This window comes from Ochotona princeps, chromosome 5, assembly GCF_030435755.1.
Source record: "Ochotona princeps isolate mOchPri1 chromosome 5, mOchPri1.hap1, whole genome shotgun sequence".
NCBI classification, from domain to species: Eukaryota; Metazoa; Chordata; class Mammalia; order Lagomorpha; family Ochotonidae; genus Ochotona; species Ochotona princeps.
In genome coordinates, this window is record NC_080836.1 from 91,113,846 (window position 1) to 91,126,992 (window position 13,147).

The window sequence follows — 13,147 nt, forward strand, 5'->3', positions numbered from 1 at the left end:
CTGGAAGAGCAGGGAGCCCGGCGGCGACCTCGCCACGCAGCCGCAGAGGCACAGCCCAAGCCGAGGTCGGCAGAAAGGGGGCTACGCCCCCTGGATCGCGGCAGGAACCCGGGCTGGCCCGCCTTCCCTGCCACAGGCTGAGCCGGCCCCAGAAGTGATGAAAGCCTCGGCCGAGTCCAGGTCACGCCGAAGCCGTTGCCCTTTTAAGGGGGAGCCTTGAAACGGCGCCCGGGTTCCATGTTTGCATCCGCCTCGCGGGGAGGAAACTCCATGTTGTAACAAAGTTTCCTCCGCGCCCCCTCCCTCCCCCTCCCCCCAAGAACCTGGCTCCCCTCCCTTCCGAAGCTTGCGGGGATCCCTCCCTCCCACCCCTCCCCTCCCCCCCGCGCCCCGATTCCGGCCCGAGCCGGGGGGGAGGCCGGGCGCCGGGGCCAGAGTCCAGCCGGAGCGGAGTGCGCCCGGCCCCATGGACAGCTCGGCCGTCATTACTCAGATCAGCAAGGAGGAGGCGCGGGGCCCGCTGCGGGGCAAAGGTACGAGGGCCGCGGGGAGCGGGGCACTACCCGGCGCGCCGCAGGACGGGGGGTTAGGGCCGGGACTGTGCTGGGGGCCACTAGCGCCCAGGGCGCCCGCCCCGGCCCGAGAGGGAGCGGGGAGAGAGTTTGAACTCTGCGTGGCCCGGAGGGCGCGGGGCGGGGCCGGCCGCCCTTCGAGCGCTCCCGTCGCCCCGAGGTGGGGAAACTGAGGCAGGAGTCGAGTCGGGAGAGGGCGACTCGCTGGCCAGGCCGGCGCGGTGCCCGGGCGTCTCCCCCTCCCCCTCTTTGGCGCCAGTGGGGCTGGGACTGGGGTGGGGGTGGTGTGGAGCTGGGCGCCTTCGGGCCACCCGCTGAGGCTCCGCCCCAGTGGGCTGCGGGCCTCTCGGGGCTGGGGAGGGGGCGCCGAGCTGACAGCTGATTGCCAAGGCCTGGAGAGCGCTCCCGCCAACACGGAGCCTTGCGCCCCGCAAACTTCCGCGTCACTCAAAGACAGGGGGGGACAGCACTTCTAGGAGTCGCTGGCGCGCACCCATGGGAAGAGCGGAGTGCACGATCCGGCACCCGGCGATTGGGCTGTGCACTCGCCCGAACCCAGCGGTTCGCACCTAGGTTGCACGCCCGGGGTGAGGCTGGCCAGGGTGAGAGTCTGCTCTCTCCTCCCCCAACCCCCACCCAGGTCTTCCCTCCACTTGCTTGGGCCCAGCCTGCCTGGGACAGGGGGCAAGGGGCAGGGGTGGCGCTTGTCAAGTCAGGTGGCTTCTAGGTCGGAGGTCTGGGTGTGACGGGAGCAGAGGAGGCGGGGCAGCCCCCGATGGCCATGGGACACTGGTCCCAGGACTCTGCACCCACTACGTTGGGGGCCGAGAGGATGGAGGGAGAGTGGGAGTGGGCGGCAGGGCCCCACGCCCTGGCTGTCCTGAGCAGAGGCAGCTCAGGTAAGGGGGCCCATGTGATAGAGGACAGGGAAAGAAATGGAGACAGCCCCCTGACAGGGCCCCCTCCACACCATGCACTGGCTAACCTGCGTGCCTTTGTGTCTGTGGTGCCAGAAGTCCTCCTGGGGGAGCTGCAGAGACTGGGGGCAGAGATGAGTGGGGGCCTCCTCTCACTCCGATGGGACCCTGGGGCCCTCCTTGCCTGGGCTGTTGATGCAGAGGCAGGCCCGTATGCCCACAGCCCCTATCTGGGGCCTCTCTCCTGCAGGAGACCAGAAGTCAGCAGCTTCCCAGAAGCCCCGGAGCCGAGGCATCCTCCACTCTCTCTTCTGCTGCGTGTGCCGGGACGATGGGGAGGCCCTGCCAGCCCACAGCGGGGCTCCCCTGCTTGTGGAGGAGAATGGTGCCATCCCCAAGGTGTGTGGCAGGGGCACCTGTTCTTCCCAGGGAGGAGGGTGCTTAAGGGAAGGGGCTCCTGCCCAAACTTTGGCACCACACCTGCAGACCTTGGAAGATAAGAGCAGTCAGTTCCCTTGCAATCCCAGCGGCCTCTGTAGCTCCACCTCCCAGCACTTGGCTCTGCCCCCAGGGTACTGTGAAAGTCCCTGGGAAGCTTTTCTCTGGAATGGCAGAGCCAGAAGGGCTTGCTCCAGGACCTCCTGGTTGGTGGTGCCAAAGATGGGAGGGGGATGCTGTGTCCCCATGGTCCCCACAGCCCCTAGATAGAATTCCACGCATGCACACCTGGAAGAAAGTATGTCCACCCAGCCCACCCCTCACTACTGCAGACCCCAGTCCAGTACCTGCTCCCCGAGGCCAAGGCCCAGGACTCCGATAAGATCTGCGTGGTCATCGACCTGGATGAGACCCTGGTGCACAGCTCCTTCAAGGTGGGTGCCACCCAGCAACCCTCACCCTTTTGGCCTAGGTCCTGGGAGGGAGGTTTCTGCAGGTCCTTCCTTCCCTCCCCCCTCCCCCTGCCTGCCCCATCCACCATGCACCACCTGCAACCCTTTTATGCCTCCCACAGCCGGTGAACAATGCGGACTTCATCATCCCTGTGGAAATTGATGGGGTAGTCCACCAGGTGAGGGCCAGGGGCAGCAGGTGCAGTGGGGGGAGAGGTGGGTGGACGTTTGCCTGAGACCTCCCAGGCTCCTCCACCACCCCAGACCGTCCCCGCCACCCCCAGTTGGATGGAAGAGTACAGTATCACCGGCCCAGGAAGGGGATTAGGCTTGCCCAGGATTTCAGAGCCTCAGGGACATAGTTTCTTCCCTTGTGACCCCGACCCTGACTTGCAGTGCCCCCTTGCCCCACCCTGCCCAGGACCCAGTTCAAGTAATTCAGGATAGGTTGTATGCTGTCCAGCCTGTTCTCCATTACTTGGCTCGGGTGCCGGTGCATTGCAGTCTTGGGGTAAGGGGGCTGTTCCCCCGACTCCACTTCCCTCCTGCTACCCAGGGGAGGGGATCCTTCATCTGCCTGAGGCAGGAGGAGTTAGGAGTTAGTGACTCCCATCAGGTGGGACCTGAAGCTGCTCAAAAACCTGTGCTGGGAGGGATGGGTGGCTGCCTACCTCCATCTCCAGGGGGAAGGCTTGCCTTGCCCTCCAGGCCCTGTGGCCTGGGGCCAGCCACCCCCTCACTGGCCCACCCCTCAGGTGTATGTGCTGAAGCGGCCGCATGTGGATGAGTTCCTGCAACGAATGGGGGAGCTCTTCGAGTGTGTCCTGTTCACTGCCAGCCTCGCCAAGGTGAGTCCCCACCCCCAGCTGATAGGGAATGCTGGGACTACACTATCTTCCCACCTGCTCCCACCTGTTTCAGCCTGTGGCTGGTTGCTGTGCCTGAGAGCTATCTCGGCCACCTGCCACCCCAGGATGACCTGCTTCCCACCCCCCAGTATGCAGACCCAGTAGCTGACCTGCTGGACAAGTGGGGGGCCTTCCGGGCCCGGCTGTTCCGGGAGTCATGTGTGTTCCACCGGGGCAACTACGTGAAGGACCTGAGTCGGCTGGGCCGCGACCTCCGGCGAGTGCTCATCTTGGACAATTCGCCTGCCTCCTATGTCTTCCATCCGGACAACGCTGTGAGTGCAGGCAGGGACCTGGGACAGTCAGCCCTTTAGTCGCCTTGGCCTCCCTCAGCCCAAGTCCTGGGGAGTCTGGGGGCTGGTGGGTGCCTTTCCATTCCTTTTGCCCTGCCCTTCCACCTTGTCCACCTGTGCATATGGACAGTCCAGGGGCCCTCCCAGACCATGTAGCAGTTTCAGCTTCTAAAACTGTCACTTGTGATCTACTTATGGGTCACAGGGCTTAATGAGTCCCGATGGGAATTTGTAACAAAGTGATGTAAAGGATCCTAGGGTGCTTTGCACACAGTAAGGTGGGAGTCTCCAGGAGCAGCCGGTGCTGATGTCAGATGCACCGTCCCCATCTCCACAGGTGCCTGTGGCCTCCTGGTTTGACAACATGAGTGACACGGAGCTCCATGACCTCCTTCCCTTCTTTGAGCAACTCAGCCGGGTGGACGACGTGTACTCGGTGCTCAGGCAGCCTCGGCCAGGGAGCTAGTGAGGCGCTAGGGGGCCAGGACCTGCCCCACCCACCCCGCCACACCTCCCACGCAGACTGCATGTGTGCCCCTACCTGCACCTGCGCTCTTTCTGGAGCAAGCCATGGGCAGTGCCACCCACCTACTCAGTGCCTTGGGGAAGCGGGCGTCTCCCCCCACCAGCCTCGCCTCACCTTGCGGGGGCTGCCAGGGAGCAGCCAGAGGTTATGCCCAGGATGATGAGCTCTTGGGCCCTCTGTGTCAGTGCCTTCGAACCTCTTTGCGACTTCTAGGGCAAGGCTGGGGGCCCTGCCTTCCGCTCCCTGTTCTGTCTTCTCTCCATGCTGCCATGTTTTTTTTCTGCTGCCAAATCGGGCCTTTTGGCCCATCCCAGTTCTGCTTAGGGGGGCGGGGTCACTGCTGCCCCAAGCCTTGGGCACACACCCCAACACATTGACCCACACCCTCCAACACCCAAGCCTGGGCATGGTGGACACCAAGTGCCTGCTCCATCTCCTAGGGGGCAGCACCTCGACCTGGGTCAGTTCTTGCCCCAGGCAGGGGACGGGGAGGCCTGCCTTCCCCGCCCACTCCCCTTTACCTTTGGGACTGAGAGCCTCTCCAGCCCCCATCCCCTGTGCCTTCACCACCCTCAGAGCTGAATGCAGGACCCTCTGCGGTGCCATATAAATATGTATATGTGTATATAGATTTTTAGGGGAAGGGTCAGGTGAAGACACTCTCTCACCCCTTCCCTGGGCCCGGGAACTTGGGGTTGGGAGGGAAAGGATTTTTACATTTTTAAAAAACTGCTATTTTCTGAATGGAACAAGCTGGGCCAAGGGGTCTCAGGCTCTGTTCCCCCCACACCCTCTGTGCTCCATTCATTTCATTAATTCATTGATGCCTTAACCCATCAGCCAAATGTTAGGTGGAGGTGGGGGGAACCACTTAATCGGGGCCTCCCCCACCAACATGATTTTTCTGGTGCCTTTGGGGGAATGTGTAGGAGGTGGGACCCTTTCTAGGGGGGAGAGGCTTGGGGGTCTCTAGGAAGCCTGGGCAAGCTGCTGCCCCCTCCTCATACCAACCTGTCCCCCTCAACTCCCACTCTGCAGCGCCCCCTGCTGGCTGGGGGTGGCTCCCAGAATCTCTGTCCCCCAACTCCTACTACGGAAGCCCCCTCCGGCACCTGCTGAGGCTGGAGATTTAGGCCCTGGGCCCTGCCCAGAGTCTGACCATTAATTGGACCCACATCCTAGTGCCAAGGGGGATGTTAGGTGATGTTGCACCCTCTCTCCCCCAGCTGGGTGGGGCAAGTTGGGTGGCCTTCCCCTTTAAGTGCCTTCTGTGTGGTGAGAGCCTTACCGAGTGGTGACAACTTAAAAAGAATGCCAGACCCCCTACACCGGCTTGCTTTTGTGGTTATTGGGGGGGCGGTGAGGAGTGGGGGAGGAGACATGATCTGAAGTGGGGTGAGTGATCGCGAGTCACATTTAGGTGGCCACCTCAACAAACCCTGTAGGGGTGGACAGGAGTGGAGGAAGTTCCTGCCCCAGGCTTGGGGGGAGGGGAGGGCTACCAGCCCAGCAGGAGCTGGGTGCCGTGGTTCTGTTTAATTCTACCTCTCAGCCTCTGTTATCTGACCTGCAAAAGGGGCTCTCTGCAAACTTGGAATCCCGGGACGCACCTGGCCGGATGCTATTAAGCTAAAATGCCAATGTACAGGCAGCTCCTGGACTATACTAGGGGATGGGGTTGGGGTCCAGAAGTCACCCCCCAAAAGTTCCATCTTCCATCGGGGAGGTAGGATGGGGCCGAAGCCCCTGCCTCCCCAACGCCCATTAACACACCCCACTTCCTGCCCCTGCCCCTCGCCCTGGCTGGCCGCGCTTCCTCCTCTGGAGATGGGGGGCGGCGGCGGGAAATGACAGTCCAAGCGAGCTCCCAGGCCCGCCCTCGCCTCCTTCCCACGCTGGCCGCTAGGGCCCTCTCCGGGCTCGCGCTCTCCAGCCTGACCCCACCGTCCTAGCACATCCTTCGCTTCACCCCATCCCAGAGGCTAGAGAGATGAAGGGCCGCCTTCTCTCCCGTCCCCTTCCCCCACTCAGAGAAGGAAGTGCCTTTCCCAAATGTTAGTTCCTCAGGCCCCTCATTCATCTTTCTTAGATGCTGTTCTGTTCGTGTGACCCTGAGTCTGGGGAGGTGTGACTCCGTCCCCTCCTCACCTCTTTTCACCTTGCCCTAGTAAAGAAAAGCCGAGAGGCACCCACCTTCGTACAGAAGCTTCCAGATCCTCTGAGCCTTGGACGGTCCCCCTTGACCTCTGGCCTCTTTCCCCGAGAAGGCAGGGACAGGTCGGGGAGTAGGGAGGGGGTCCCGCTCTAGTCCCTGGCCTCCATGTCAACGCCTCTCCGCTGCTGCTTGCTAGCCCCAGGTTTGCGTCTCAGAAACTGCTGAGTTTGAGACGACAGTTAGGATTCCCCGGCAGCGGCTGCCGCCACCTACACACCCTTCACCCACACACAGTTCAACTCAACCGCACCAGTATGGAAACTTCCTGTGCCAGGCGCAGTGCCAGGACCCAGCTGGGCCTCTGCTCTCAAAGAACACAACGAGTGTAGAGTCTGTTGGGTTACAGAACCCGGGTGGGAGCAGATGGGACCTCTAGACCTCCTGGGTATCTCTGCAGGGGTGGGGGTGGGGACGCAGAAAACCCTCCCAGCAGGAAGACAGATGGAGATTCCGGTTTGGGGGAAGGAATCCAGGAAGAGTGGCCTGGGCCAGCAAGGTGCACCCAGAGAGCCAACTGTGCGAGCACAGTCAGAGGCCTTGGTCAATGGGGACAGTTGGGAGCAGCACACAGCGTGTGTGTGTGTGTGTGTGTGTGTGTCCTCGCGCGCAGGCAGGCCAAGGAAGTGTGCCTGCAGGTGTCACGGAGGGACTTAAAGGGACATGGAGCAGAGGGGTGCGTTCACACCTGGCAGTCGCAGGTGCAGAGCTGAGCAGGGAGAGGAGACAAGGGACGCTAAGGGAGACCGCAGCCACATGGCCTTGGCTGGGGAGATGGGCAGAGTGCTAAGCTGGGGGCAGAGGTCAAGTAGAGAGAGAAGGCAGGAGGATGGGTGTGAGGCAAGAGATAAAGCAAGCGGAAGCGTGGCTGGCTGACCACCATCAGGGACAGAGCCAGGGAGGGGGGTGGGGTGGGGAAGGAAGGCCACAGAACTTGCGGCTTTAGAGATGTCAGCTGTGAGAACGTGTAACCCAGACTGGTCAGGGCAGGCCAGTATTTGCAATTTGCTTACACACACACACACACACACACACACACACGAGCTATAGGAACCAGGCCCCCATACAACGCCACCAGCAGGAGTGTAAGCTGCTGCAGTCTTGCTGGAGAAATAATCAACAAACAGTTTGGTAGTGCAGACACCCTGGGTTGCAGCAGTTCACTCAGAGTTCCTTCCCCAGACTTCCTAGCTGAGGTGGGTGAGGGTAGTTAGCCAACGCTTGAAAGTGTCACTGGTAAGGGACTAGAGAGATCAATTTTGTCATACACCAGATATACCTGTAATTATCAAAAACGATCAGAACTATACGCTCAGGGCTCCAACATACACTGCCAGGATTCTTGATAATGCTGTGGTATGTCCCCTAAGGAGACATAGCTCTCTCTACATACACACACTTGGGAAAGCAGTGGGAGCTAATCCTGGGGAGTAGGGTGAGGGTACTGGGTCATTTAAAATAGGAGAGTGCACATTGAGTGCTCAATGACTAGCCTGCTGTTACACCTGCATTCTGTACCAGGGTGGCTGGGGGAGCAGCTCTGCTTCTGATTCCCTCTTCCTGCTGGTACACACCCTGGTGGGCAGCAGGAAGCAGCTGATTGGGACCCTGGTACATGTGAGACATTCATTGAATTCCTGTCTCCCGGCCTTAACCTAACTCATCCCCAGGTATTTGGGAGATCTCTCTGTCTCTCTTTCCCTTTTTTATTTTTTTAAGGTTTATTTATTATTTTTATTGAATAGTCAGATATATAGAGAAGAGGAGAGACAGAGAGGAAGATCTTCTGTCCAATGATTCACTCTCCAAGTGACCCAATGGCTGGTGCTGCACCGACCCAAAGCCAGGAGCCAGGAACTTCCTCCAGGTCTCCCACGCAGGTGGAGGTGCCAAGGCTTTGGGCCATCCTCGACTGCTTTTCCAGGCAACAAGCAGGGAGCTGGTTGGGAAGCAGGACTGCCGGGATTAGAATCAGTGGCCATATGGGATCCTGGTGCACACAAGGCAAGGACTCTAGTTGCTAGGCTACCACGCTGGGCCCACTCTTTCCTTTTCAAACAAAAATAGGATAAAAAATTAAAAATCAAAATTTTCTTACACATCTTAAAGTTTCAAGTTTGTGTTTATTTGACAGCAGATGCAAAGTTCCCATGTACTGATTTACTTCCCAGATGTTCTTAATGTCTGGTACTGGGCCAAAGTTGGGAGCCAGGCATACAGTCTAGGTCTTCCATGCAGGAAACATTCCTTCTCTCAACATCAAAAAAGAAAACAAAAGGTCACTCTTGTTAAAAATCCAATATCTAGGGGAAACTTGCTTGTGTTCTGGCCATTTACTGTTTTTTCCACATCAATATTTATTAAGCAATATAGATTAGTAACTATTTACATAGCATTGAGATTCTACTGGATTTTTTTTTTAAAGATTTATTCATTTTATTACAGCCAGATATACACAGAGGAGGAGAGACAGAGAGGAAGATCTTCCGTCCGATGATTCACTTCCCAAGTGAGCCGCAACGGGCTGGTGCATGCCGATCCGATGCCGGGAACCAGGAACCTCTTCCGGGTCTCCCACGCGGGTGCAGTGTCCCAAAGCATTGGGCCGTCCTCGACTGCTTTCCCAGGCCACCAGCAGCAGGGAGCTGGATGGGAAGTGGAGCTGCCGGGATTAGAACTGGCGCCCATATGGGATCCCGGGGCTTTCAAGGCGAGGACGTTAGCCGCTAGACCACGCCGCCGGGCCCTCTACTGGATTTTATGAGTAAACTAGGGGTGGTGTGGTGGTGTGTTGATTTTTTTTATTGTTTTCCTTTTGAGAAGCAGAGAACGTGGTATGAGGTATATATGAGGGTGTGTAGAGATTTGAACCAAATTCTTTGCCTTTTTCCTTTTATAAGATTTTTTATATTATTATTTTCTAGTGAAAAAGCAGATCAGATTGACAAGGAGAAGGAGAGACAGAAAGATCTTACATCCACTGGTTCACTACTCAGATGGCTGCAAAGGCTGGAGCTGTGCCAATCCAAAGGCAGGAGCCTCTTCCAGGTCTCCCATGCGGGTACAGGGTCTCAAGGCTTTGGGCCATCCTCAAATGCTTTCCCAGGCCACCAGCTGGGAGCTGGATGGGAGGTGGAGCTGCCGGGATTAGAACCAGTGTCCATATAGCATCACAACGTTCAAGGCAAAGACTTCAGCTACTATGCTATCACACCAGGCCCAATAGCATCATCCTTAACCACGCTACTCCAAGGTTGGGAACACATGGACCAGTATGTCTAACTTTCCAATAGAAAAAAAAATCTGTTAAAGCTTTACTTATTTTTATTGCAAAGTCAGATATTTTTTCATTTTTTCCCATTTTTTAAAATCTTGCTGGAATGTAGGCTAGTGCAGACACTGCATATGTACATTTTAATAATTTATTTAAAAAATTTGTATAAAAGGCAGAGTTACAGAGAGAGAGATTTTTCATTTGTTGGTTAATTCCTTAATGATTGCAAAAGCAAGGGCTGGGACAGACCAAAGCCAAAAGCCTCGAACTCCATCCAGGTTTCCCCACGTACTTGGGTCATGTTCTGCTGTCTTCCCCAGGCACTTAACAGGTTGATGAGTAAAAAGTGGAGCAGCCAGGACTCAAACTGGTGATCTTATTGGATGCTGGCATCACAGGTAGCAGCCTAACCTGCTTTGCTACAATGCCAGCCATCCACAAATATATTTTACTTCATTTATTTATTTTTAAAGATTTATCTTATTTTTGGGCCCGGCACGGTGACCTAATGGCTAAAGTCCTTACCTTGAACGAGCTGGGATTCCATATGGGCACTGGTTCTAATCCCGGCAGCTCTACTTCCCATCCAGCTCCCTGCTTGTGGCCTGGGAAAGCAGTCGAGGACGGCCCAAAACCTTGGGACCCTGCACCTGCGTGGGAGACCTGGAAGAAGCTCCTGACTGCTGGCTTTGGATTGGCACAGCACCGGCCATTGCGGCCGCTTGGGGAGTGAAACATCGGATGGAAGATCTTCCTCTTTGTCTCTCCTCCTCTCTGTATATCTGACTTTGTAATAAATAAAATCTTTAAAATAAATAAATCTTAATAAAAAAAAAGATTTGTCTTATTTTCATTAGAAAGTCAGTTATATAGAGAGAAAGAGAGACAGAGAGGAGGATCCTTCATCCAATGACTCACTCCACAAGCAGCCGCAACAGCCAGAGCTGCACCAATCTGAAGCCAGGAACCCGGAATCTCCTTCCAGTCTCCCACATGGGCACAGGGTCCCAAGGCCCTGTGCCATCCTTGATTTCCTTCCCAGGCCACTAAGAGGGAGCTGGATGGGAAGCAGGGCCACCGGGACACGAACTGGCGCTCATATGGGATCCTGGCATATGCAAGGTGAGGATTTCAGCTGCTAGGCTACCGCGTCAAGCCCATATTTTGCTTTATTTTTAAGATTTATTTATTTTTATTGAAGAGTCAGATATACAGAGAGGAGGAGGGACAATGAAGAAGATTCTCCATCTGTTGATTCACTCCCCACGTGGCTACAGCATTCAGGGCTGAGCCCATCTGAAGCCAGGAGCTTATTCTAGATCTCCCGCACAGATGCAGGGTCCCAAGGTTTTGGGCTGTCCTCAACTGCTTTCCCAGGCCACAAGCAGAAAGCTGGATGGGAAGTGGAGCAGCTGGGACACAAGCTGGTGCCCATATGGGATCCTGGTGCATGCAAGTCGAGGACTTCAGCCATAGGCTACACACCGGGCCTGTAAATATATTTTAAAGCAGTCTGTCTCAGTGTTAACCAAAGAAACATAAGTCATCACAGTAACCATTTTCCTTTTTGGCAATTAAATAGGCAATCATTTCCTTATAGGCTGCCCTCTGGTGCTGAAAAATATGGAGCAATAACATTGGTGTACTGCAGGTGGGGCATAGCAGTCAGCTTTTCCTACTATATAATGAAATGCCCAGGGCAAGCGAGATTTAAAAATAAAAGAGGTGTCTTTATGCTCATGGTGTGGGAGGTTCATTCTCTGGCAGCCTCATTGGCAAGATCCCAAGGTGACAAGAGACAGGGCGGCTGTGTGTCTTCTGTGTAGCACACTCTTGAACGCACAGGGTACACACTGCTCTGTGCGGTGGATTCTCAGGAAGCCACAGTGTTCAGTTGTGTCAAGGCCTCCTAGTGAGTTAATCTAATGTAGCCACCTCCCAGAGGCTCCGTCTCTGTCACAGGGTTAAGTTCCTGGGCTGGTAGTAACATTGACACCAGACATTTTTTTTTCCTTTAATTTGAAAGATTTTATAAAGTGAGAAGTCTGCCATCTGCTGGTTCACTCCTCAAGTGGCTCCAACTGATCAAAGCTGAGTTGATCCAAAGCCAGGAGCAGGAGCCAGGAGCCAAGAACTTCTGGGTCTCCCATGTGGGTTCAGGAGCTCAGGGACTTGGGCCATCCTCCAGTGCCTTCCCAGACCACAAGCAGGGATGGAAAGTAGAGCAGCCGGGACATGATCCAAGGTCTATATGGGATGTGGGCACCACAGGTGGAGGATTAGCTTGCTGTACCATATGCCAGCCCTGACAGCCTACTTTGAGGACTAAACTCATGACTTTGGGAAGACAAACATTCCAATTAACGGAGCTGTTCTGAAAGATAATTTTCCTGTTCACATCTTTGACCTAGAAAGTTCACTTTTCAGAATTCATGCTAAAGAAGTAATAGTGAGGGGCTTGGTGTTGTGACATATGAGGTCAGTCTGCTGCCTGTGATGACCTGGAAGAGTGCTGATTTAAGCCCTGACTGCTCTGCTTCTGATCCAGCTCCTGCTTATGTGCCTGGGAAGCAATGCTCTGGGAAAAGCAGCAGAAGATGGCTCAAGCGCCTGGGCCCCTAACCCACGAGGGAGACATGGCTGGAGCTCCAGGCTCCTGGCGTTCACCTGGCCCAGATCTAACCACTGTAGTCGGCTGGGTAGTGAACTAGGGGATGGGAGAACTCTCTCTCTCTCTCTAGCTTTTCAAATAAATAGATAAATCGACACAAAACAGAAGAAATTCTGTATGCAATCTAAAGGTAAAATGCTTATTAATTTATTTAAACCCATTAGGTTTTTTTAAAATTTATTTATTTATTTTCATTGCAAAGTCAGACATACAGAGAGAAGGAGAGACAGAGAGAAAGATCCTCCATCTGACAACCCACTCCCCAAGTGACCACAACGGCCGGTACTGCGCCGATCCGAAGCTGGAAGCCAGGAGCTCTTCCGGGTCTCCCACACAGGTGCAGGGTCCCAAGGCCTTGGACCTTCCTCGACTGCTTTCCCAGGCTACAAGCAGGGAGCTGGATGGGAAGCAGGGCCGCCGGGATCAGAACTGGTGAACACATGGAATCCCAGCGTGTTCAAGGCGAGGACCCCAGTCTCCAGGCCACCACACTGGGCCCAACCCATTAATTTTTATAACTTAAAATATTTATTTATGTATTATCTGTTTGATGATATGGTCAAAGTTATCACCTATTTAAAAAGCAGAGACACAGCCACAGGTGATTTGATATAGTAGGTTAAACATCCTGCTGAGATGCTGGTATCCTATGGGGGCACTGATTTTGTGTCCTAGCTGCTCTACTTCCAACACAGTTCCCACATGGAAAAGCAGCAAAGAATGGTCTAAGTCCTTGGGTCCCTGTACCCATGTTGGAGAACTGGAAGAAACTCTTGGCTCCTGACTTCAGATCAATTCAACTATGGTAGGGCTTGGCAGCGTGGCCTAGTGGCTAAGGTCCTCGCCTTGATCCCATATGGCCGCTGGTTCTAATCCCGGCAGCT

At 55.5% G+C, this 13,147-nt stretch overlaps 1 protein-coding gene across 1 annotated transcript; it reads left to right on the forward strand.

The window, feature by feature from the left end:
• On the forward strand, nt 1-4,987 carry CTDSP1 (CTD small phosphatase 1). Its single transcript, XM_004576831.2, has 7 exons — nt 1-533; nt 1,740-1,888; nt 2,260-2,361; nt 2,502-2,558; nt 3,135-3,227; nt 3,377-3,562; nt 3,918-4,987. The coding sequence occupies exons 1-7, from the start codon at nt 467-469 to the stop codon at nt 4,044-4,046; spliced, it is 783 nt and encodes a 260-aa protein (XP_004576888.1). The 5' UTR covers nt 1-466; the 3' UTR covers nt 4,047-4,987.
• The last annotated feature ends 8,160 nt before the right edge of the window (nt 4,988-13,147 follow it).